General features: G+C 42.4%; 2 protein-coding genes across 2 annotated transcripts; both read left to right on the forward strand.

Moving 5' to 3' along the window:
- The first annotated feature begins 3,894 nt into the window (after positions 1–3,894).
- chrng (cholinergic receptor, nicotinic, gamma) lies at positions 3,895–11,982 on the forward strand. The gene is made up of 12 exons (XM_064927293.1): positions 3,895–4,033; positions 6,110–6,249; positions 6,354–6,398; positions 6,523–6,647; positions 6,792–6,947; positions 7,378–7,475; positions 7,918–8,118; positions 8,555–8,669; positions 9,444–9,558; positions 10,078–10,351; positions 11,213–11,346; positions 11,486–11,982. The coding sequence occupies exons 1-12, from the start codon at positions 3,967–3,969 to the stop codon at positions 11,708–11,710; spliced, it is 1,695 nt and encodes a 564-aa protein (XP_064783365.1). The 5' UTR covers positions 3,895–3,966; the 3' UTR covers positions 11,711–11,982.
- Positions 11,983–23,900: 11,918 nt separating this feature from the next.
- Positions 23,901–25,347, forward strand: LOC135507696 (C-C motif chemokine 4-like). The gene is made up of 4 exons (XM_064927306.1): positions 23,901–24,053; positions 24,199–24,313; positions 24,462–24,539; positions 24,771–25,347. The coding sequence occupies exons 1-4, from the start codon at positions 23,966–23,968 to the stop codon at positions 24,805–24,807; spliced, it is 318 nt and encodes a 105-aa protein (XP_064783378.1). The 5' UTR covers positions 23,901–23,965; the 3' UTR covers positions 24,808–25,347.
- Positions 25,348–27,057: the final 1,710 nt, after the last annotated feature.

A 27,057-nucleotide genomic window follows, 5' to 3' on the forward strand; every position in this document is an offset into this window, starting at 1 on the left:
TCGGCGCAGGACACCGGGCGGACACCTGGTAAATGTGGTCTCTTATGGTCAATCTTCCAATGATATGCCTACAAATACGTCACAATGCTGCAGACACCTTGGGGAAACGACAGAAAGGGCAGACTCACACCTCTCGCATTCACAGCCATATAAGGAGACAATGGAAAACGGAGCCTCAAAAATCCTGCTCATTTCCTGGATGCCGTTTCATCTGGGTTTTGCCTGTAGCTCACGTTCTAGGGCACGCACAGAAAATATCTTTGCAGTTCTGGAAACGTCAGAGTGTTTTCTTTCCAAAGATACCAAATATATGCATAGTCGCGCATCTTTTTGTGACAAAATATTGCGCTTAAAACGGGAACGTCTTTTTATCCAAAAATGATATAGCGCCCCTAGAGTTTCAAGAGGTTAATTCAACCTCAAATAAGAGGTTGAATCAAGGTCTTATTTGTTTTGTCTATCGTCTACAGTGGACCAGAATAAGCATAATGTTGACTCTTTAACATTAGCTTTCCTGTCAACACAGCAGCTGCTGTGATCCAGGCTGGAGGAATGATAGGGGGAAGGGAACCATCAACCCCCCCCCTCATCTCCATAGCCCTTATCCCTATTCCCAGACCCTTGTCACAGATATGGGATTGTCTTTCAGGTCTGACATGATTTGGATGGTTTGTATACACACTATCAACAAACAATTGGCTTGATCTACCAGAAACAACTGCAGCTGTGTTGACAGACCTACAGTTCACAGATCAGATCTCACCCTGATAGGAAAGTTATTTGGGTGATGATGGTGGTCAGAGTTGGGGAAAAGAAGGGAATGTCTGTCTCAGACTAGCTTTGTGAAGAAGTTGACTCAGGGCTCAAAATGGAAGTTGAGCCATTCAAGATTCAACTCGTCATCTATTATGAAGACCATAATTATTGAATCAGATCTATTCCTAAGCTGGGCTGAGGGAAAAAAGCCTGCACACGCTACAGATCCTATGCCCATCACTGCCCCAGAGGGAAAGCATGAGAAGTATGGGGCTCCTAAAAAGAGCTAGTCAGGTTGGGACTCGGGAGAAGGGAGAATAAATAGGCAACAGGGCAACAACTGTATAAACATACTGTAAGCCTATACATCTGTTCCACAACAGCAAGTTATCCACCCAGCCTAGCTAGCCTACAGTTTCTTTCATATGGCATTAGAGGGCTTTGGCCTCAAGGTTTGGATCTGAGCTGAAACTTTCGACAGTGGGATCTCTTAAATTGAATAATCACATGATGACAGTGTAAAGTCAGTAGTTGTTAAGCTTACATCAGACGTTAAGAAGTCTGTCATATTGTTATTATATTATGTCAGCGTTCTCCAAACTCCAGGGCACATTTAGTTTTTCACCCTTGCTCTATACAGCTGATTTACATAATCAAAGCTTGATGATGAGTTGATTGTTGGAATCAACTGTGTAGTGCTAGGGCAAATAAATACATGTTTGTGGTCCCCAGGACTGAGTTTGAGGACCGCTGTACTATATGATATTATGAGTGTTATGTGCTATAAACCAGTAGAATAATGATTTTTCTTGCTGATCCCATATCAGTCCTGAAATCTGGAAATCAATGCTAATATTCAAGCAAAACTGCAATAATATATTCTAAGAAGTGGTAAATACACATATAGGACAATGGCGAAAATGTTTTGTCAGGCCAACAGACTGACAGACACACATCACAGACACCACAGCAAATGCTCTCCATGCCAGTAAGCAAAGCTATTATCACTAAATCATTCCAAATATGTCCCATACACAAACAATCTCCCGAGGGACTCTGTAAACTGAGCCTGGCTGTGAATTACAGGAGCAATATTAGAGGGATTTTTCCATCAGGGTGCAGTTGCTGTCTCCTCATGATGGCAAGCAGCTGTCGCCTCATGACAGCTAGCTGCTGTCGGTCGCCTCATGACGGCTAGTTGCTGTCGCCTCATGACGGCTACTTGCTGTCGCCTCATGATGGCTAGCTGCTGACGCCTCATGACTGCTCGTTGCTGTAATCTCATGACGGCTACAGTAGTTGCCGTCACCTCATGACGGCTAGCTGCTGTCGGTCGCCTCATGACGGCTAGTTGCTGTCGCCTCATGACCGCTAGTTGCTGTCACCTCATGACGGCTAGCTGCTGTCGCCTCATGACGGCTAGTTTTGTCGCCTCATGGCTAGCTGCTGTCATCTCATGACGGCTAGCTGCTGTCGGTCGCCTCATGACGGCTACTTGCTGTCACCTCATGATGGCTAGCTGCTGTCGCCTCATGACGGCTACAGTAGTTGCTGTCACCTCATGACGGCTAGCTGCTGTCGGTCGCCTCATGACGGCTAGTTTCAGTAGCATCATGACGGCTAGTTGCTGTCGCTTCATGATGGCTAGTTGCTGTCGTCTCATGATGGCTAGCTGCTGTCGCCTCATGACGGCTAGTTGCTGTCATCTCATGACGGCTACAGTAGTTGCTGTCACCTCATGACGGCAAGCTGCTGTCGGTCGCCTCATGACGGCTAGTTGCTGTCTCCTCATGACGGCTAGTTGCTGTCACTTCATGACGGATAGCTGCTGTCGGACGCCTCATGACGGATAGCTGCTGTCGCCTCATGACTGCTAGTTGCTGTCGCCTCATGGCTAGCTGCTGTCATCTCATGACGGCTACAGTAGTTGCTGACACCTCATGATGGCTAGCTGCTGTCGGTCGCCTCATGGCGGCTAGCTGCTGTCATTTCATGATGGCTACAGTAGTTACTGACACGTTATGAGGGCTAGCTGCTGTCGGTCTCCTCTATATAGTAGTTCCATCAGGGTGCCCCCACTTTGATCTCTATATAGTAGTTCCATCAGGGTGCCCCCACTTTGATCTCTATATAGTAGTTCCATCAGGGTGCCCCCACTTTGATCTCTATATAGTAGTTCCATCAGGGTGCCCCCACTTTGATCTCTATATAGTAGTTCCATCAGGGTGCCCCCACTTTGATCTCTATATAGTAGTTCCATCAGGGTGCCCCGACTTTGATCTCTATATAGTAGTTCCATCAGGGTGCCCCCACGTTGACCTCTATATTGTAGTTTCATCAGGGTGCCCCCACGTTGACCTCTATATTGTAGTTTCATCAGGGTGCCCCCACCTCTATATTGAGTTTCTCTATATAGTAGTTCCATCAGGGTGCCCCCACTTTGATCTCTATATAGTAGTTCCATCAGGGTGCCCCCACTTTGATCTCTATATAGTAGTTCCATCAGGGTGCCCCCACTTTGATCTCTAAATAGTAGTTCCATCAGTGTGCCCCCACTTTGATCTCTATATCGCTGTATCTTTCTCTTCCGAGTTTCGGGGATGAGGGCCTGGTCCGGGGTGAGCAGTACATCCTGCGCCTCCGAATCTTTGAAGTGGTAATCTTCATACAAATCGAGGTTAGTGATCGCTGTTCTTTTCGGTCATGGGAAACCATGGCGATAACATTATGTACAAAAAAAGTTACGATCAGTGTAAAAAAACACAACATTAAATAATGGGTAAGGAGCACGTAAAAGGGTCACTACACATTCCAGTGCCGTGTGTGTGTGTGTCTGTGTGTGTGTGTGTGTATGTGTATAGGCGTGTGTGCGTGCGTGTGTGTGTGTGTGTGTCTGTGTTTTTGTGCGTGCATGCGTGCGTTGTGACAGCTGACAATGCAGTCCTGGGTTGGACAGTAGGAGTGTAGCGCTCCAGAAATACTTTTAGGGCTATAAGACAGTAAACCCTCCCCTGAAACTGACACAACCCTGACCACCTCACACACGCACACGCACACACACACACACACACACACACACACACACACACACACACACACACACACACACACACACACACACACACACACACACACCCCTCACCCCTTGTCCAGGTGGCAGCCAAACCTAAAGAGTAGTGTCGGTGTGAAACAATAATCTCAGTCCCAGAGATGTCGGCAGGATCTCAGCACTTTCTACCACTCGGTCTATGGATATTTCTCTTCATCTTCACTACTGGTAAGAATGCTGGCTTCCACTTTACTGTATAAGCATGGCTGGTTTCTAGAGGTATTTCAATTGGTATTTTATTGGTATATGGTGGAATGTCAGGGTATGGGTTGTGTAGCTTATACAGGATTTCAGAGCGGTTGGCAGAAGCATTATGATCATGAGTTTAAAGCTTTATACATGCACTTCAAAATGGCACAAACGTTTTGCATGATTTAAAAGTGTCACTGGAGAACAGAATAAACTATTAAAAATAGTTTAGCTATTTTTGTATGTTCAAAAAAAAGGCCCTTAGGGAAGCTGTCTTTTATTAAAACCTTCTTAAGCCGAGGCCTCCCGCTAGCGGAACAACTTCCGGGTGAAACTGGAGGGTGCGCAATTGAAATAAATTATCATCAAAATTATGGATATTAAACATTTAGGTACACACAAGTGTCTTATATCGGTTGAAAGCTTAAATTATTGTTAATCTAACAGTACCGTCCGATTTGCAGTACCTATTACAGCGAAAGCCATGTGATTGTTTGAGGACGGGGCGCCACATTCAAATATTTTTCCACCGGCACAGGTTTCATAAATTCAGAAATAGAGATAAAATATTCACGTACTTTTGGAATATCTTCCTCTGATTTGTCATCCAAAGGGTTCCAGCTATAACATGCAGTGTTGTTTTGTTAGATTAAAAAAAGTATGTTTCGTTGGCGCCATCGATTTGAGTAATCCAATTGTTCAACATCCAAAAATCTACCCCTAAACTTTGTTTCAACAAGTCAAAATACATTTCTATTTACTCATCAGATACTCTAAAATGTCATCAAACTATAAGAAGTATGTACAATAGGAAAGCGATTTTAGCAGGTGCGTCTTATCTTCATGGCGTGCCCAAACACAAATGTCCAAGACTGTACTGAAACTGATAGTTCTTATTCGTTTTGGAAGTTACAAGCCTGAAACCTTGAACATAGACTGCTGACCCCCTGTGGAAACCATAGGAGTTGCATCCTGGGAGCTAGAATTCAGTATGCCCCTATACTTTCCATTGTAGGAGCACGGTCTCTCAAAACATTCTAATTTTGATTGTTTTTTCTTTGGATTTTCTCCTACCATATCTATTGTGTTATATTCTCCTACATTATTTTAACATTTCTACAAACTTCAAAGTGTTTTCTTTCCAATGGTACCAATTCTATGCATATCCTGGCATATCTTGACAATGTTTGTTTTTTATGTCTTTGAAGCTGGAATAAAATACATATTTTAGCTGTTTGTATATAACATTGAAAGAATAATTTGCTGCAGGAAATTTGCTGCAAGATGATGAAGTGGGATTCATCACTCCAGAGAACACGTTTCCTCTTCTCCAATGGCGTCGAGCTTTACACCAGCCGACGCTTGGCATCGCTTGGCCATGGAAACCCATTTAATGAAGCTCCCGACTAACAGTTCTTGTGCTGATGTTGCTTCCAGAGGCAGTTTGAAACTCGGTAGTGAGTCTTGCAACTGAGGACAGGTGATTTTTACATGCCACGCACTCGACTGTCCCGTACTGTGGGCTTGAGGGGCCTACCACTTTGCGGATGAGCCGTTGGTGCTCCTAGACATGTTCACTTCACAATAACAACACTTACAGTTGACCAGGGAAGCTCTAGCAGGGCAGAAATTTGACGAACTGACTTGTTGGAAAGGTGCCATCCTATGACGGTGCCACATTGAAAGCCACTGAGCTCTTCAGTAAGGCCATTCTACTTCCAATGTTTGTCTATGGAGATTGCATGGCTGTGTGTTTCATTTTATACACCTGTCATCAACGGGTGTGGCTGAAAAAGCTGAATCCACTCATTTGAAGGGGTGTCCACATGTTTTTGTATATATCATGTAGTTTTAGCTGACATCCAACCTTGTGTGTTCCCCTATTGAAGTATTAACAACTCACTTTATCTCCTTCTATCTCCATCTATCTCACCTTATCTCCCGCTATCTCACTATGTGTCTCTCTCACTGTAACCCACTTGGTGTCTCTCATTGTATCTCACCATGTGTCTCTCTCTATCTCACTCAATCATTTTGTCTCTGATGGAATCTCAGCAGTAGCAGGGGTGAACCTGGAGGGGGAGCTGTTCAAGGACCTGATGAGAGGCTACAACAAGAACATCCGGCCCATGGAGAAGAGTGGTGACATCACACAGGTCACCGTCAAGATGACCCTCACCAACCTTATTTCCCTGGTCAGTGTGTGTGTGTGTGTGTGTGTGTGTGTGTGTGTGTGTGTGTGTGTGTGTGTGTGTGTGTGTGTGTGTGTGTGTGTGATCATCTTGCTTTCCATCCCTAGAATGAAAAGGAAGAAGCCCTTACAACCAGCGTCTGGATTGAAATGGTAAAATCCCTTGTTGACTCAGGTTAAACACTCACACAGTGGCTTAGTACCACACCATGTCACTCGACTCTTTGTCTTTGTTTCCTTTCATATTCTATTTGTTATCTGCTTTTTCCATTGTCAGAAATGGTGTGACTACAGGCTGAGGTGGGACCAATCTCCCAGGTCTATCCTGTACGGAAACCTCACCTCCCAGATGAGGATCCCATCCAAGAGCATCTGGCTGCCTGACATCATCCTGGAGAACAAGTGAGTCTAGAAAGCATGACGTAAAATCATCACTTAACGTGCTGGCCAAGGGAACACTGCAGAGTCATGATAACGGCATCCATGTTAGGACAAAACATGTGATCCCATACATAAACTCCCTCCTTTCTCTCTCTCTCTCCAAAGTGTAGACGGAAAGTTTGAGATAGCCATGTACTGTAATGCCCTGGTGTCTCCTGGTGGCTGTGTGTACTGGCTGCCTCCTGCCATCTATCGCAGCGCCTGCTCCATCACCGTCAACTACTTCCCCTTCGACTGGCAGAACTGCACCATGGTGTTCCGGTATGGGTGTCACAGTCACACACACCCCACTAATGACTGAATCTCAACTGAATATAACCTCAGTACAGCAGATCTGAAAGAATTGAGTAGAGGCTGGATTCAATCCGCATCGCAAAGCTCTGTTAAAATGTAAAGTTCATTTCCGATTCAGCTGACACATGCAGCATTTACTGTGAATGCAGTCTCTGCAAACACAGGAACATTGCCTTTAAATTTCGATCGAGCTATAACATGGATCTTCCACAATAGGGATTCAATCCAACCCAAAGTGTACGCAAAATGGTCTGGGAAACCAATCAATTGAACCACAAATATAAAAAACATCAAGTTAGTCAATATGAGACGCAGCTTATTGGTGTGTCAGTGGAGTGTGTTCTGTGTTTTTAGTTTCACGGTTATGGATGACTGTTTCCTCTATCTCCGTGTTCAGTTCCCAGACCTACAACGCTAACGAGATAGAACTAGTTCTTACAGAGGAGGACAACCAGCCTGTGGAGTGGGTGGTGATCGACCCCGAGGCTTTTACAGGTATTGTAGTAACCCTACGCCGCAAACACCTTGATTGATTTATGTTTTTTTGTTTTTGTGAGCGTATGAAAAATACAAGGAACATTAGGGAACAGAGGATAACATGAGAGCATTTTACAACAAGACCAAAAAATGTTCATAGAATCGTCAATAAACGTTCAATTCAATTTGGGTTCTGTTTCTTAAAAACAAATACAAAGTTATTGCATCATCTGGGAACTGAAGAGGATTTAAAACCTTCTCTTGTTCTCTCGTTATCTCATTCTAGACAGAATTGGATAATTTACATTTACATTTAAGTCATTTAGCAGACGCTCTTATCCAGAGCGACTTACAAATTGGTGAATTCACCTTCTGACATCCAGTGGAAATAATGTTCTAAGCAGCATACATGGGAGCCATGACACTATTCATATTAACTCTAGCTCTCGTCTGTTTTCAGAGAATGGGGAGTGGATTATCAAACACAGGCCTGCTAAGAAGATGATTAACCAGCGCTACACTAAAGATGAGTTAGAGCACCAGGAAGTGGTGTTCTTCCTGATGATCCAAAGGAAACCTCTATTCTACGTCATCAACATCATCGTTCCCTGTGTCCTCATCTCATCCCTGGGCCTGCTCGTCTACTTCCTGCCTGCCAAAGGTGACGACTGCATGGACACACACACACACCCAAACACAGACGCATATACATGTACACGCGTATGCACACCCACGTTCACTCACACACACGTTCATGCACAAACACACACACACACACGCACACACGCACGCACGCACGCACGCACACACACACACACAGACACACACACACACGCACACACGCACACTCACTCACATACTCACATACTCATTGTCCGCACTCAAGACATTCACCTAACCTACCCGGTAACACTTCTGATACACCTATAGATGCTTGTGAAACCCAGTACATACAGTATGATAAACTGCATGTCGCTCCGAATAAGAGCTGCTAAATTACTAAAATATCAATGTAAATGTAAAATATCAATGTAAATGTAGATTTTCATCAACTGATTGACTCTCTGTGCTTGTGATCTGATTTTGGTTTTGGTCAGCTGGGGGTCAGAAGTGCACGGTGTCCATCATGATTCTCCTGGCCCAGACTGTCTTCCTCATCCTCATAGCCAACAAGGTCCCAGAAACCTCCCAGACTGTTCCTCTTATCGGAAAGTAGGAACACTTATTTTAATATCATTTACTTAGACTATATTTTACTGCTTCCCTTTAAGTACATTTTTTTAATTTCTTCAACTACCACAAAAATACATATAAAGAGTGGAAGCAAGTCACACAATTTTCAATGTGTTCACAATGGAAAACGGCCTTCTAGTTCTAATATGTTATTCTATAAAAATAAAAATAAACTATGTTTTAAGTGAGAATTAGCCATTGATCAAAGTTGATAAAGAAAGGAAATTCACACAATGCCTACTGTACTTTACCCATGCTCTACCAAGGTTTTCCAGCACACGGCTTTGACCTACTACAGTGTTGGTATTGTAATTCAAACTATGTGTAAGCAGGTTGTTTAGTATTCAAACATTCTCAAACCGCGTAATTCATACTCTTAGAGGAGAAGTTCCCACAATAATATGATTTGTACCACATACAACGCAGAGTATTGGATTCTTCCCACTAAGACATGACCCCATTTCACTACCTTTTCAATATGTTTTTTATTATATCAAAGCTGGCTTATATAGACCATCATATTTGATTGAGTGAGCTGTTTTGTCTTGTAGTAATGTGGTGCCTGCCTGTTTTTCCTTAAATCTTTATTTTTGCAAAAAATGTCAAAATATTTAAAAACGTATGTTTTTGTCAGGAGGTGTCCAACATAACAACAGGTCATGTATATAGAGGTCTGTAACAGAGATCTATAGAGCCTGTCTGCAGTCCTGACTTCTGTAACCGTTAGCTTTAATGGCTTCGTGTGTTTTATAGGTACCTGATGTTTGTCATGTCCGTGACCACCATCATAGTAATGAACTGTGTCATCGTGCTGAACCTGTCTCTAAGATCCCCCAATACACACATCATGAACAATAAAGTCAGGAAGGTAAGACTGTAAAACTGTGACCAACAAGTTTGTCAGAAGCGTCCCACGCCTCTAATGTGGTTTTATATGGTCCTCTGCATTACCGGATGGCTTGTTAGGCCATAAGTTTGGCTGATACTGGACTGGTAGTGTTGACCAGGGATGGGGTCATGGGGTCAATTCAGGAATTAAACTGAAATTCTAAATCATGAATAGATTTTTAAAAAAATCTAATTTGAATGATTTATCAATAAACTAAGGACAAGTAATCTATGTATATATGTAAATAGACTTCCTGAATTGAGTACCTTCCATTCAAATTGGCCCTATATTTACATTTTGGTCATTTAGCAGACGCTCTTATCCAGAGCCACTTACAGGAGCAATTGGGTTTATGTGCCTTGCTCAAGGGCACATCAAAAGTTTATGCTAGGGGATTCGAACCAGCAACCTTTCGTTATTGGCCCAATGCGCTTAACCGCTAGGCTACCTACCCCAACTCTGGTGTTGACCTTTGACCCTTGACAATGTTGACCTCAGGTCCTGCTGAACATCCTGCCTCGGCTGCTGAGGATGCAGATGCGACCGTGGACACCGTCTGAGGACTGTGACCTCAGTGATGGAACCGGTAATGGTCACAGTCACAATACCGACAGTGGGAGTAACATATTCCTAGTCCCCTGCCGGCGTCGCAGCTCCCTAGGACTCATCATCAAGGCAGAAGAATACGTCATGAAGACGGCCCGGTCTGAACTCATGTTCTCCAGGCTCAGAGAGAGAGACGGCCTCATGAAATCTGCACTGGAGAAGATCTGTGAGTAGGGTTAGGCATAGAATAATACAATGGGAATTGATGGGATTTTTTGTTCACACTGTACTTACCCTCCACTTAGGATAAGGATAAGGGTTAGGATAAGGGTTAGGTTTGAACCAGCAGCTGGACATGAAGCTAGGGATAGGTTTGAACCAGCAAATGGACATGAAGCTAGGGATATGGTTGAACCAGCAGCTGGACATGAAGCTAGGGATATGGTTGAACCAGCAGCTGGACATGAAGCTAGGGTTACGGTTGAACCAGCAGCTGGACATGAAGCTAGGGATAGGTTTGAACCAGCAAATGGACATGAAGCTAGGGATATGGTTGAACCAGCAGCTGGACATGAAGCTAGGGATAGGTTTGAACCAGCAGCTGGACATGAAGCTAGGGATAGGTTTGAACCAGCAGCTGGACATGAAGCTAGGGTTAGGGTTGAACCAGCAGCTGGACATGAAGCTAGGGTTAGGGTTGAACCAGCAGCTGGACATGAAGCTAGGGATATGGTTGAACCAGCAGCTGGACATGAAGCTAGGGATAGGTTTGAACCAGCAGCTGGACATGAAGCTAGGGTTAGGGTTGAACCAGCAGCTGGACATGAAGCTAGGGTTAGGGTTGAACCAGCAGCTGGACATGAAGCTAGGGTTAGGGTTGAACCAGCAGCTGGACATGAAGCTAGGGTTAGGGTTGAACCAGCAGCTGGACATGAAGCTAGGGTTAGGTTTGCTGCTGTAAGTACAGTGTAATTACACAATAATAAGGGCAGTTTAATGTAAAGTGTTACCATATTTTCAATCTTAGCTGTGAGAAATTTGCAAAAATTTGTATAGGTTAATTCTCTGTTTTAACCTTTGACCCTAGATAACAGTCTTGAGGGGAGTACGGCACAAGACCTGGGGACCAGCCTGGCCCAGGCCTCACCGGAGGTACGCCAGTGTGTGGAATCCTGCAAACATATTGCCAAGAGTGCCAGGCAACAAAACAACTTTGAGAGTGTGAGTCTCCCAAATGTGTTTCACCCACCTGGGTGATGCACAGTTACCATTTTGTGCCAGAACATTACTGAAAGGAAACTGATTTCCCAACATTTAGAGTGAGTCTCCCCTCTGACCTGTACCTCTGATGCCACAACAGGAGAATGAGGAGTGGTTCCTGGTTGGCCGGGTGATTGACAGGGTGTGCTTCATCGCCATGGCGCTGTCGTTCTTCATGGGCACCATCGGAATCTTCCTGATGGGGCATTTCAATCAGCCCCCCTCCGTACCTTTCCCTGGTGATCCCAGGAAGTACCTTCCTCCGTTAGGGGATAACATCACCGATCCCACTGGGAATGACACTGGTGAAAATCTACTGGGTTGAGAAATGTCCATAAACCAGGAAGAGGTCTGAAAATGGCCCTAGAAAGGAATGGGTTTTAGCACAGGTTATTGTGGCTGCAGAAAGCTTTGAGAGATCTTTGATTATGTATGTATTGGTGGTCTGAGACTGAAACTAAACCATGTGGGTCTGTCACAGGTTTTGCAGTTTATGAGTTTGCTCATTCAGTGAGACAACAAAGATTTTGACAGTGGATTATAGATGTCCGTACTAATTACAAAGGGATATGCTTGACCATACGCACTGATGCCTTGTATGATATGTGTGTTTCAGAGAAATGGTTGAAGGTGGTATTTTTGAACATAGATATTACCACTGAGTAATATGCTAAAGTTTCATCACACTGTTATGTTTACTTTCTTTAAGGCAACCCAACCCGGACTCAGGGGTAGACGTAACCAAACAAATGTAAATCCGGGACACTCCAATTAGTATGATATGTTACGTTTCTTAAGGTATGAATTCATTTGTGGATGTCCATCATCCATTTTATATAATATGTTACGAATTACAATTTGTACAATATGTGACGGATTTCAAAACATATATGTTACGAATTACAATTTGTTGTTACTAACATTAGCTAGGTGGCTAATGCTAACGTTGGCTAGGTGACAAATGTTAACGTTAGCTAGGTGGCTAATGTTAGCTAGGTGGCTAACACTAACGTTGGCTAGGTGGCAAATGTTAACGTTAGCTAGGTGGCTAATGTTAGCTAGGTGGCTAACGTTAGCTTGGCTAGGGGTTAGGGTTAAGGGTTAAGGTTAGGGTTAAGGTTAGGATTAAAGTTAAGCTAACGTGCTAAGTAGTTACACAGTAGCTAAAAGGTAGTAAGTAGTTGTAAAGATGCTAATTATACAAAATGCTAAAGTTATATGTGATAAGATTCAAACACACAACCTTTAGTTTGCTAGACCTTCGCATTATACGTCTACTCATCCACCCCGACCAACCATCCTACTTAAGTTACTTTCAATCTTATGTAACATACCGAACATAACATATCATATTAATTTGAGTGTCCCGGATTTACATTTACTATGTTACGTCTAGTCTATGAGACCATGCTGGGCAACCATCATCCATCATGTTTTTTGTAAGATAGTTAAATTTTGTTGTGATTTTGATATTAATCAGCAAACACAGTGTTCTCTTTTCCAGATTGTTGATCATACACGTTTTTTCTGTTTTGTTCGAAGATTAACTTTGTTTCATTAAAAGTAAAGGTATAGCAACTTTTGGTAGTATGGGTGTGAGGCAGAGTCGTCCCCCCCCTGTTTGAAAACCACAGCTGCTTGCTTGCTAGCCACTAACATCAATCATGAGATGCCAGGGAGTGGACCTCAGAGGGTAAGTGCTTGACAAATGGCAACATTTAAAAAGCTGGAATTGTTTTAAGATGGTCATACCATGAATCATTTAGCTATTTGAGGACCCCTTTAGGTATAACATATACAGTTGAAGTCGGAAGTTTACATACACATAGGTTGGAGTCATTAAACCTCGTTTTTCAACCACTCCACAAATGTCTTATAGTTTTGGCAAGTTGGTTAGGACATCTACTTTGTGCATGACACAAGTAATTTTTCCAACACTTTTTCCTACAATTGTTAACAGACAGATTATTTCACGTATACTTCACTGTATCACAATTCCAGTGGGTCAGAAGTTTACATACACAAAGTTGACTGTGCCTTTAAACAGCTTGGAAAATTCCCCAAAATGATGTCATGGCCGTTGTCATGGCTGCTGAACTACACAAGTCTGGTTCATCCTTGGGAGCAATTTCCAAACAAAGGTACCACGTTAATCTGCACAAACAATAGTATGCAAGTATAAACACCATGGGACCACGCAACCGCCATACTGCTCAGGAAGGAGATGTGTTCTGTCTCCTAGAGATGAACGTACTTTGGTGCGAAAAGTGCAAATCAATCCCAGAGCAACAGCAAAGGACCGTGTGAAGATGCTGGAGGAAACAGGTACAAAAGTATCTATATCCACAGTAAAATGAGTCCTATATCGACATAACCTGAAAGGCCGCTCAGCAAGGAAGAAGCCACTGCTCCAAAACCGCCATAAAAAAGACAGACTACGGTTTGCAACTGCACATGGGGACAAAGAGCGTACTTTTTGGCGAAATGTCCTCTGGTCTAATTAAACAAAAATATAATTGTTTTTCCATAATGACCATCCTTATGTTTGGAGGAAAATGGGGGAGGCTTGCAAGCCGAAGAACACCATCCAAACCGTGAAGCACGGGGGTGGCAGCATCATGTTGTGGGGGTGCTTTGCTGTTGGAGGGATTGGTGCACTTCACAAAATAGATGGCATCGTGAGCAAGGAAAATTATGTGGATACAGTGCCTTGCGAAAGTATTCGGCCACCTTGAACTTTGCAACCTTTTGCCACATTTCAGGCTTCAAACATAAAGATATAAAACTGTATTTTTTTGTGAAGAATCAACAACAAGTGGGACACAATCATGAAGTGGAACGACATTTATTGGATATTTCAAACTTTTTTAACAAATCAAAAACTGAAAAATTTCTGCAAAAGACCTTAGACTGGGACGAGATTTGTCTTCCAACAAGACAATGATCCAAAACATAAAGCAAAATCTACAATGGAATGGTTCAAAAATAAACATATAGCAAGCGGGAGCGGGCCTCTTCAATGGCGGATGTTTGTTTACAGCCCTGTCAGCTCCCATTAGCGCCCGGCCCATCGACAACCTCTGATGTGCTAATCACCACCGCCGTGAGTTGAGGGAGGGAGGGAGAGAGAGAGAGCGGATAGATGTCGATCGGCTCCCCGAGCCTTTCCATGCGTGCACACACACACAATGTTCAGGAGAGGGAGACCTAAATCCTTTTATCTGTGTCCAGGAACTGATGCAAGACAAAGCAATGCAAGCCCACGTCAGCAGAGCAGCAGCACAACTCCCAGACCTAACTATGCATCACAGAGATGAGAGAGTGAGTGAGTGAGTGAGTGAGTGAGTGAGTGAGTGAGTGAGTGAGAGCCCTGGATACACAGAGAGCAGTGGAGGCTGGTGAAGGGCTCATAATAATGGGTGGAACAGAGTGAATGGAATGGTATCAAAAACCCGGAAACCATGTTTGATGTATTTAATACCATTCCACTGATTCCGCTACATTCATTACCATTAGCGCCTTTCATTACCATTAGGGGTACATTTAATTTCTGTACCCCTAATTGCACCGAATACATCTGTTTATCCTACAGCTATTGTAAGCAGTAATCATGAGCCTATAAACCAGAGTTACGCTGTTAGCACTGAGGCGGTGTGCAATAGTAGGAAGACCACATTATGCAGCTCATCCTGCCCTATCAGCTCCAATGTAAATAACATGAGTAAGTCTACCTCCGATAAGCTTCTCAGTAAAGCATTAAAAACAATCAAGCAACCCAGAAAAGTGCTAAAAAGAGCCCATATTAACATACGTAGCCTAAGAAACATGGGCCATGAAGTCAATAACTTGCTTGTAACAGATGACATTCATATTCTGACTATCTCTGATACTCACTTAGATAATACCTTTGCTTTAAAGCAGTATCCAAATCCATAGGATGCAGCGATCACAATATAATAGCCATATCTAGGAAAACCAATGTTCCAAAGGCTGGGCCTAATATAATGTATAAGAGGTAAGAACAATACGTTTTGTAGTGATTCATATGTTGATGATGTAAAGAATAGTTGCTGGTCTGTGGTGTGTAATGAGGAGCAACCAGACGCTGCACTTGACACATTTATGAAACTACTTATTCCAGTTACTAATAAGCACACATCCATTAAGAAAATGACTGTAAAAACTATTAAATCCCCTAATTGCGCACCCAACTCACTCAGGTGCTTTGCTATATCACATTTGACATCGTTCGTAAACTTGAGTTCATTGGCACACAATTTTTGGAGGTCACTTTCAAATAGAGGTCGCCGATACAGATTATTGGAGGACCAAAAAAGGCCGATACCGATTAATCTGACAATTTTTTACATTTATTTGTAATAATGACAATTGCAACAATACTGAATGAACACTCATTTTAACTTAATATAATACATCAATAAAATCAATTTAGCCTCAAATAAATAATGAAACATGTTCAATTTGGTTTAAATTATGCAAAAACAAAGTGTTGGAGAAGAAAGTAAAAGTGCAATATGTGCCATGTAAGAAAGCTAACGTTTAAGTTCCTTGCTCAGAACATGAGAACATATGAAAGCTGGTGGTTCCTTTTAACATCAGTCTTCAATATTCCCAGGTAAGAAGTTTTAGGTTGTAGTTATAATAGGAATTATAGGACTATTTCCCTCTATACCATTTGTATTTCATTAACCTTTGACTATTGGATGTTCTTATAGGCACTTTAGTATTGCCAGTGTAACAGTATAGCTTCCGTCCCTCTCCTCGCTCCTCCCTGGGCTTGAACCAGGAACACAACGACAACAGCCACCCTCGAAGCAGCGTTACCCATGCAGAGCAAGGGGAACAACCACTCCAAGTCTCAGAGCGAGTGACGTTTGAAATGCTATTAGCGCGCACCCCGCTAACTAGCTAGCCATTTCCCCGGTTACACCAGCCTCATCTCAGGATGAGATAAACAGCGCAATGCTTGACGCACAACGAAGAGCTGCTGGCAAAACGCAAAAGTGCTGTTTGAATTAATGCTTACGATCCTGCTGCTGCAGGATTATACCGCTCAGTCAGATACTTGTATGCTTGTATGCTCAGTCAGATTATATGCAACGCAGGACACGCAAGATAAACTAGTAATATCATCAACCATGTGTTGTTAACTAATGATTATGATTGAATGTTTTTTATAAGATAAGTTTAATGTTAGCTAGCAACTTACCTTGGCTTACTGCATTCACGTAACAGGCAGTCTCCTTGTGGAGTGCAACGAGAGGCAGGTGGTTAGAGCTTTGGACTAGTTAACTGTAAGGTTGCAAGATTGAATCCCCGAGCTGACAAGGTGAAAATCTGTCGTTCTGCCCTGAACGAGGCAGTTAACCCACAGTTCCTAGGCCGTCATTGAAAATAAGAATGTGTTCTTAACTGACTTGCCTAGTTAAATAAATGTTAAATAAAGGTGTACATTTTTTTAAATTTTTTAAATCGGCCAAATCGGTGTCCAAAAATACAGATTTCCGATTGTTATGAAAACTCGAAATCGTCCCTAATGTGTCAAGAAGCAGTGCGGCTTGGTTGGGTTGTGTTTTGGAGGACGCACGGCTCACGACTGTCACCTCTCCCGAGTCCGTACAGCGGTGCAGCGATGAGACAAAATTGGAATACATGAAATTGGGGAGAAACATTGGTAAAAAAAAGAGTAGACCTCCAGTAGAGCTACCCAGAATGCAGTGGGGGACTGGCAGCGGGAAAATCTTGACACTGAGGCAGGGCAGATGATCGTCAACAGCCAGAGGCAGAAAAGGATGGAGCCCCTGTACCCCCCTCTCCCCCCACTGGGGCTAGGCAGGGGGCACCACCTGGTAAAGAGAGAGTGTACAGGGAAACATGTTGTTGTTCAGGCACATGCCCACTTATCAGTGTAACCTCTCTACACTGGCTTCCTGTTAAGGCAAGGGCTGATTTCAAGGTTTTACTGCTAACCTACAAAGCATTACATGGGCTTGCTCCTACCTATCTTTCCAATTTGGTCCTGCCGTACATCATTATTGTCCCTAGAATTTCTAAGCAAACAGCTGGAGGCAGGGCTTTCTCCTATAGAGCTCTATTTTTATGGAATGGGCTGCCTATCCATGTGAGAGACGCAGACTCACTATCGACCTTTAAGTCTTTATTGAAGACTCATCTCTTCAGTAGGTCCTATGATTGAGTATATTCTGGCCCAGGAGTGTGAAGGTGAACGGAAAGGCACTTTAGCAACGAACCACCCTTGCTGTCTCTGCCTGACCGGTTCCCCTCTCTCCACTGGGATTCTCTGCCTCAAACCCTATTACAGGGGCTGAATCACTGGCTTACTGGTGTTTTTCCATGCCGTTCCTAGGAAGGGTGTGTCACTTGGGTGGGTTGAGTCACCGACGTGATCTTCCTGTCCCGGTTGGTGCCCACCCTTGGGTTGTGCCGTGGGGAAGATCTTCGTGGGCTATACTCGGCCTTGTCTCAGGATGGTAAGTTGGTGGTTGATGATATCCCTCTTGTGGTGTAGGGGCTGTGCTTTGGCAAAGTGGGTGGGGTTATATCCTGCCTGTTTGGCTCTGTCCGAGGGTATTGTCAGACAGGGCCACAGTGTCTCCCGATCCCTCCTGTCTCAGTCTCCAGTATTTATGCTGCAATAGTTTATGTGTCATGGGGCAAGGGTTAGTCTGTTATATCTGGAGTTTTTCCCCTGTCTTATCCAGTGAATTTAAGTATGCTTTCTATAAATCTCTCTTTCTTTCTTTCTTTCTTTCTTTCTTTCTTTCTTTCTTTCTTTCTTTCTTTCTTTCTTTCTTTCTTTCTTTCTTTCTCTCAGAGAATGATAGCGGGGTGAACAGCCTGTTGCTCGGGTGGTTGATGTCCTTGATGATCTTTTTGACCTTCCTGTGACATCGGGTGCTGTAGGTAGCCTGGAGGGCAGGCGGTGTGCCTCCGGTGATGCGTTGGGCAGACCACACCCCCCTCTGGCGAGCCCTGTGGTTGCGGACGGTGCAGTTGAAGTACCAGGTGGTGATACAGCCCGACAGGATGCTCTAAATTGTACATCTGTAAAAGTTTGTAAGAGTCTTAGGGACTAAGCCAAATTACTTCAGCCTCCTGAGGTTGAAGAGGATCTGTGAGAAAGGTACAGCTAAGCCACCCGGGAGCCCAAATCACCCTCTGAAAATAGTTGACAAAGTCAGGTCTTTGTGGATGCCACCACCATCTTCAGGCTGCCATCCTTTTGAGAAGAAAATTCATAGAGCACATTATCGTTAATCATAGTCTACAATGTATTACAGTGCTATTCATTACATTCACAATGAGAGAACAATGCATGTATTTCATTGTACTTTGAGTTTTTCTGTATTCTTCAGTTAGAGTAACATAATATTATGCCATAAAATACAACTAATTCATCAATAGCATCCTGTACCCATTTCTGGTTGGTGTCGGCTCAGGCAGGTTTGTCCCAATCCCTTTTCACAGTGGTGAATCTACGAGAGAGAGGAGAGAAGGATTTAGAAACATTAAACATTCCTGACAGATTCAACAATCAATCTGAACATGTGTCTGGTAGCCCTTTCCTGCAGTCAAATCACATAGTGGCCTCATGGGTGGAATGTTATCAGAATTTCAGAATGAATAAAAATTATTTTAGAAAATCAGCCAAAAATGTGGTGTTTCTCATTCAAACAGTTACGTTATAGTTCAGTCTTCTGTGACATATATAAAATGTAATATTGGGAGGCAAACTCAAAATGTAATACATTTAAACTCTATATCTGACATGGTACAGGTGTTCTCTTTTTTAAAGCCCATAACCATGTGTGTGAAGTATATACATTTGTTTCAAAGTAGGTTTGTTTAAGATTTCCACTAAACACTCTGTGTGACCCTGATTGACTGTAGCCCACTGCCATACATGGTTGAACATTCAGAAAATAATCTCTTCTAAAACATATTAGGAAAATAGGAAATAGCTGAATAAAACATCTGCTCTTCCTAGTTGTATTTAGTTTTGTTTAGTCAGCCTCATCTTGGTGATAGGGTCCTTTTGGTATTTTGTGCAACATGTTGTGTTCTATGCATTCTTGTGCTTACTTATTTTCAGCGGACCTGCACAACACAAACATCACAGATATTAAGACAAACGATAAGATAATACAAAAAGTTAAACTAGGTGGGAAACTAAAATATGACTAAGCGAACATTGATGGTAGCGAACAGCACATTAGATGACAGTTCCTGTCCTATTTACTAGTTTCACCCAGAGTCATCAGTGCCAACAACAGCAGCAGCAGAGTAGAGAGAGTCACAGCAAGCTTTGCCATCTTGTCAGGTTCAGAGGTCGAGGCAGGTAGTGAAGTTCAACAGATACCTGGAACTCTCTCCTCAGAATGAGATTCCAAGATGATCTGATCCAATGATCTGGAATTCTAGTTGAAATACTTTCACAGTTGGAAATATGTTGCCCTTTTCTGGACCGCAGACCCAGCGTTTGAGGAACAAGGTGGATTTTTATTTGGGTCAGGGAGGGAAGTGTGACAAACAGGCCCCATTGTTTGTAACTTGGTACAAAACCCCCTTCCACTCTCTGGCCTCGTCAAGAATTTACAGCAACTATATGTTGGTGCGTGTCAGCAACAAATGAAGGAAGATGTTATTGTTGTACTACACGCTTTGAAAAAAGTTGCCATCTAGAACCTTTTTTTGTTCCAGGTAGAAACTTTCTGGGTTCCATATAGAACCCTTTCCACAGAAGGTTCTACATGGAACCCAAAAGGTTCTACCTGGAACCAAAAAGGGTGTTCCTACTGTATGGGGACAGCCAAAGAAGCCTTTTGGAAGCCTTTTTTCTGAGAGTGTAGATCATTACATAATGTTGGTCTCGTGTGACATAATGTGATGTCATGTACAGTAGCCTTTTGGAAGCCTTTTTTCTGAGAGTGTAGATCATTACATAAGGTTGGTCTCGTGTGACATAATGTGATGTCATGTACAGTAGCCTTTTGGAAGCCTTTTTTCTGAGAGTGTAGATCATTACATAATGTTGGTCTCGTGTGACATAATGTGATGTCATGTACAGTAGCCTTTTGGAAGCCTTTTTTCTGAGAGTGTAGATCATTACATAAGGTTGGTCTCGTGTGACATAATGTGATGTCATGTACAGTAGCCTTAAAAAAGTAAGTTTGAGTGTTCAATTCAAACACAATAAATCTTGACCATTGTGATTAGTAGGCCTACTGTATGTACTGTAGGAGATACTTTTACATGTATCGCAACTGTAATATCAGATACTGATATTACAAAAAGAGAACACTTGACTGCAATAATCCTTTGATATATTTAATATAAAACAAGTAGCAGTGGGTGTGAAAATGAAGCTTTTTTCTCATCACTTCAGTTCATTGAAGTGGTCTTCAATGGCTCTGTGAATGGAAATGATCCTTCATTTCAGTTAGTCTTTCAATCAGTATTGTGATCTCTGTTGTACATGATTGAAAGATTACCTGTAAGTAGTAATAGTAGTAATGGCTTTTTGTAATTTTATTTACAAAGGGTATTTCTATAGCAGAAAACAAGAAAAAGCCAACAATCTTAACGTTCTCCAAAGTGGAAGAACCATACACTGCCAAATATTGTGAAGCTAAGACCATGTTTTGAAATGGTAGACCTGCAGTAGCTCTATGTCATTGTTTAACGTCCCCATCTTGATATACATGAAAATATCAAAAATGAGCACATCGTGTGACAAACTCAAGGGGGAAAAGGTTGTGGTTGTCACAGGGACAGTTGTGCTGCAACAACTGAAGAGGAACTGTCAAAACTCCTTCATCATGACCTGTTTAGTTGTCACAGAAACACTTTTCCCCATTTGAGTTGACGGCATCAATACATTCTGTGTTCCACTGACCTAGAAAATAACCATTATTATCAAGACAACCTACACGTGAACGTAACAGCCCACGTCCCTGCACTTCAGTGCACGAGGTCTAAGTCACCAACCTGATCTCAGAGCATTTCATATTATTCTGTACGTAAATCCGAGACACTCTATTTACAATGATAGGTTATGTTTGGTATAGTTACATAAGACAGATGGTTACCTAATGCAACAATGAAAGGAGGGTGGTTGATCAGGGTGGACAGGTATGCATGTAACGCCAACGTCTAGCAACCCAAAGGTTTCATGTTCTAATTGCATCATGGAAATTTGAGCAAATAAGCAAATGTTCAACTACTTACTACTTTTTAGGTGCTTTGGAACTAAGGTGGCTTGCGACAGTATTCACCCCCTTGTCATTTTCCTATATTGTTGCCTTACATCCTGGAATAAAAATTGATTTTTGGGGGAAGGTTGTGTCATTTGATATACACAACATGCCTACTGTAAGGATTTTCCTCTGGTGAAGGAGAAGCGGACCAAAATGCAGCGTGGTGGTTATTCATGTTCTTTAATAAAGGAACTAGACATGAAATAACTAACAAAACATGTGTGAAAACCTAAACAGTCCTATCTGGTGCAAACACAGAGACAGGAACAATCACCCACCAACACACAGTGAAACCCAGGCTACCTAAATACGGTTCCCAATCAGAGACAATGACTAACACCTGCCTCTGATTGAGAACCATATCAGGCCAGACATAGAAATAGACAAACAAGACATCCAACATAGAATGCCCACCCAGATCACACCCTGACCAACCAAAACATAGAAACATACAAAGCAAACTATGGTCAGGGTGCGACACCTACCACTTTGAAAATGCATTTTTTTTTATTGTGAAACAAACAAGAAATAAGATTTAAAAAACAGAAAACTTGAGCGTGCATAACTATTCACCCCTCTCCCCCAAAAGGCAATACTTTGTAGGGCCACCTGTCGCAGCAATTACAGCTGCACGTCTTCATAATACCCCTTGTTTGGTGGTGTTGCAGACCTTGGGGTCTTTCAGAACAGGTGTATATATATACTGAGATCATGTGACAGATCATGTGACACTTAGATTGCACACAGGTGATCTTTATTTAACTAATTATGTGACTTCTGAAGGTAATTGGTTGCACCAGATCTTATTCAGGGGCTTCAGAGCAAAGGGGGTGAATACATATGCAAAGGGGGTGAATACATATGCAAAGGGGGTGAATACATATGCAAAGGGGGTGAATACATATGCACCACTTTTCCATTTTTCGTTTAAAAAATGTTTAGAAATAAGTTATTATTTTCATTTGACTTTAAAAAAATATTTTGTGTCTGTCCATTACATGAAATCCAAATAAAAATCCATTTAAATTCCAGGTTGTAATGCAACAAAATATGAAAAATGACAAGGGGGGTGAATACTTTTGCAAGGCACTGTACTTAGCATGTTAGCTAACCCGTCCCCGTCCCCTAACCCTTTATCCTAACTCCTAAACTTCAGTCTAACCCCTAATGTTAGTACCTATTCATCTAGCTAGAAATTGAAACATATCATACAAAATACAGTGTCTCAAATTGACATAATCATATGAAATGCTCTGAGACCAGGTTGCAGTCACACACACACACATAGTAGGTACTATTGTATTTATCAGATAAGATATTACATTCCTCTGTTGTATTTCAGTACAAATCAAATCAACGTTTATTGATCGAGCGCACAGATTTGCAGATGTTATGCTTGTGTTTCTAGCTCTAACAGTGCAGTAATACCTAGCAAATGTAAATCAATAATACGCACATCAATCTCATTTATATTCCCCTGCTCAACAGGTTAGAGGAGTGTTCCTCTAGTATAGAATGTTGACCATCAGTCAGAGCTGTAGAATTAGGAATTACAACTCAGAGCCCTGGGGAAATTATGTCATCATAGCTGTCATACGTCTTGTAAGAAAAGTTCTTGCTCATCCTCAGTGCATCACCCTGTGGTGAAATTAAAGTTCTTTACTGGTTCTGTGGTGCAATTGTGGTTTGTTTGCTATCTAACAGTCCAATCACATATTTTCTCATCAATATCACCATCTTAAATATGTCAACTGCTTCATAAGCTACAAACAGGGGCAATCCTTTGCTTATGAGGCCGAAAGTGGATTATACTGTGAGGTCCAGCGGCAATGCAACCTCATAATAGAAAGGCAATAAACTGTCACTCTCGAGGCTGACAGATATGTGTTTGTGTATTTAGGATCATAGGAAAGAGTATCAACACAAATTCTTCATTTAAATATTTAGTACTTAATACTATTACTTAATACTATGATTGCCGATCATGAAAAAGCAAGTAAAGATTGGGCCCAAAACATTCTCCCTCTTATTCTGTTGAAGAATCTTGTTCCTTTTTGTTGCTCATTGGGGAAAGTGATGGGGAAATTCTGCTGTGGAACTTTGGTTTTAAGGCGTGGGTAGGAAAGCCCATTTCACCTCTCAGAGAATACGTTTCTACCTGCACCAGGAGTATATATATGGCTCTGGTGAGGAGTAGGACCTCACACAGCCACTGAAGCTCTCTGTCTGAAGACAAGACAGCAGCTCATCACATCACTAACCACAGCACCACAGAAGAAGAGATGGCCCAGATCAGAGCCCCTGTTATTGTGCTGCTCGTGCTCCTGGCTGTGGGGCTGTTCACTACTGAGGCTTCTGCAGCTAAACAAGGTCAATATTCTGCTGTGAAAGTTGTGTCTTAGTCCGTCTGTCTGTGTTATTACTGGAACACTGAACTAAACTGTTGGACAATTAGAGTAATATTTAGTCCTCATCAAGAGTCCTCTTTAATTGTTTATGTGTTCATTTTTTACAGCACGTCGTAGAAGATTCTGCTGTCAAAGCTATACTGGTGGGGAAATACCTTTTGCAGTTATCGTAGGATATACCCTACAGCCCACGACTGAAATCTGCAGAATCCCTGCCATCATGTGAGAATCTTTGATTATTTATTTTTTAATTGAGGTTCAGGATACTTTACAGAAAAATACATTATAGTTGAATAGAAATATGGGTTAACAATGCAGGAAAAACATAGCGTTGAATATGGACTTACGGTTTTGTATGTGTCTCTTCTAGATTCCACACTAAAAATGGGAAAGATTTATGTGCAGACCCTTCCCAGAGCTCGGTGATCCAACATGTCAACCGACTGAGGTAAGAATGACTCCCATAAATAGCATTACAACTGTTATACTATTTACACTTGAATATTAAAAGGGATTTAGAAAATAGTTGTTTATTATGAATGGTACAAATAAAGATGAATGTAGACACATTGAACCTGTTTCAGATTTTACAACAGATACACCTCTAAATTGGACGTATTGAAATATAAGAGTGGCCTTAACAGCTGAAAATAATATGCATTTTTCTAATCTATTTCAGGGACAAGGCGATTCACATCAGTAAATCACAGTCCTAATCCGATGATGGGTTCTGGATACAGAGGAGCAGAACATGTGTATTTAACAGTCAGGAGCTGAACATGTTAATAACCAGTGTGTATAGTGTATATTCCATCCTGTTTCATCTGCTATCCATCTACCTAAATCTTCTTAGTCCTATATTTTCTGGGCTGATTTTATATGAATATATTTTGCAGATTAAAAAAATGTAGTTATAATATAACACTTTATGAGCAATAAGGTTAAGATCTCGTTGTAAGACAGGAAACTGAATGTTTAAACTTTTTTTCATGAAAACATTTATTACTTTTTGTCACTGTTACAATTTATGTCTATAATAAATGTAATATATTTTACTATAACCTGTTTGTATATAGAATACGCTTTGTCATTGCAGAGTTTAATGGTTTGATCTCGTTTTATGGGCATCAGAAATTGTACACGTAACATTTTATTCATAAAAGTCTTGTGTATGATCATATCATTGATCACATCTGTTGCTTTAAACTGTTACTTTAATATTTTATGTGTATAATAAATATATTTTCCTAAGAATTCTCACTTGTTTTGTGTGTTCATCTTGTGTGGTATGAGTGGTGAATGGAAGATGAACCTTGGACAGTACAATGACAGATACGAACTGATGAAGCAGACAGAGACAAGATATTGAATAGTAACTGTGGAGGAGACAACATCATGAGAGGTCACCAGTGGGTGGATGTAGTAACTGTAGAGAACCCTACACCATGAGAGGTCACCAGTGGGTGGAGGTAGTAACTGTAGAGAACCCTACACCATGAGAGGTCACCAGTGGGTGGATGTAGTAACTGTAGAGAACCCTACACCATGAGAGGTCACCAGTGGGTGGAGGTAGTAACTGTAGAGAACCCTACACCATGAGAGGTCACCAGTGGGTGGAGGTAGAAACTGTAGAGAACCCTACACCATGAGAGGTCACCAGTGGGTGGAGGTAGTAACTGTAGAGGACCCTACACAATGAGAGGTCACCAGTGGGTGGATGTAGTAACTGTGGAGGACACTACACCATGAGAGGTCACCAGTGGGTGGATGTAGTAACTGTAGAGGACACTACACCATGAGAGGTCACCAGTGGGTGGATGTAGTAACTGTGGAGGACACTACACCATGAGAGGTCACCAGTGGGTGGATGTAGTAACTGTGGAGGACACTACACCATGAGAGGTGACCAGTGGGTGGATGTAGTAACTGTAGAGGACACTACACCATGAGAGGTCACCAGTGGGTGGATGTAGTAACTGTAGAGGACACTACACCATGAGAGTTCACCAGTGGGTGGATGTAGTAACTGTGGAGGACACTACACCATGAGAGGTCACCAGTGGGTGGATGTAGTAACTGTAGAGGACACTACATCATGAGAGGTCACCAGTGGGTGGATGTAGTAACTGTAGAGGACACTACAGTGGGTGGATGTAGTAACTGTAGAGGACACTACATCATGAGAGGTCACCAGTGGGTGGATGTAGTAACTGTAGAGGACACACATCATGAGAGGTCACCAGTGGGTGGATGTAGTAACTGTAGAGGACACTACATCATGAGAGGTCACCAGTGGGTGGATGTAGTAACTGTAGAGGACACTACATCATGAGAGGTCACCAGTGGGTGGATCTAGTAACTGTAGAGGACACTACATCATGAGAGGTCACCAGTGGGTGGATGTAGTAACTGTAGAGGACACTACACCATGAGAGGTCACCAGTGGACTGATGTAGTAACTGTAGAGGACACTACAGTGGGTGGATGTAGTAACTGTAGAGGACACTACATCATGAGAGGTCACCAGTGGGTGGATGTAGTAACTGTAGAGGACACTACATCATGAGAGGTCACAAGTGGGTGGATGTAGTAACTGTAGAGGACACTACATCATGAGAGGTCACCAGTGGGTGGATGTAGTAACTGTAGAGGAGACTACACCATGAGAGGTCACCAGTGGACTGATGTAGTAACTGTAGAGGACACTACATCATGAGAGGTCACCAGTGGACTGATGTAGTAACTGTAGAGGACACTACAGTGGGTGGATGTAGTAACTGTAGAGGACACTACATCATGAGAGGTCAACAGTGGACTGATGTAGTAACTGTAGAGGACACTACATCATGAGAGGTCACCAGTGGGTGGAGGTAGTAACTGTAGAGGACACTACATCATGAGAGGTCACCAGTGGGTGGATGTAGTAACTGTAGAGGACACTACATCATGAGAGGTCACTACAGTGG

This window comes from Oncorhynchus masou, chromosome 3 (genome assembly GCF_036934945.1).
Source record: "Oncorhynchus masou masou isolate Uvic2021 chromosome 3, UVic_Omas_1.1, whole genome shotgun sequence".
Taxonomy (NCBI): Eukaryota; Metazoa; Chordata; class Actinopteri; order Salmoniformes; family Salmonidae; genus Oncorhynchus; species Oncorhynchus masou.

Coding starts and splice junctions, on each gene's coding strand:
- chrng (XM_064927293.1), top strand. CDS start 3,967: ATGTCGGCAGGATCTCAGCACTTTCTACCACTCGGTCTATGGATATTT. Junction 9,559..10,077: donor TGAACAATAAAGTCAGGAAG/GTAAGACTGTAA, acceptor TGTTGACCTCAG/GTCCTGCTGAACATCCTGCC. Junction 11,347..11,485: donor AACAAAACAACTTTGAGAGT/GTGAGTCTCCCA, acceptor ATGCCACAACAG/GAGAATGAGGAGTGGTTCCT.
- LOC135507696 (XM_064927306.1), top strand. CDS start 23,966: ATGGCCCAGATCAGAGCCCCTGTTATTGTGCTGCTCGTGCTCCTGGCT. Junction 24,314..24,461: donor TGCAGAATCCCTGCCATCAT/GTGAGAATCTTT, acceptor TGTCTCTTCTAG/ATTCCACACTAAAAATGGGA. Junction 24,540..24,770: donor CAACATGTCAACCGACTGAG/GTAAGAATGACT, acceptor AATCTATTTCAG/GGACAAGGCGATTCACATCA.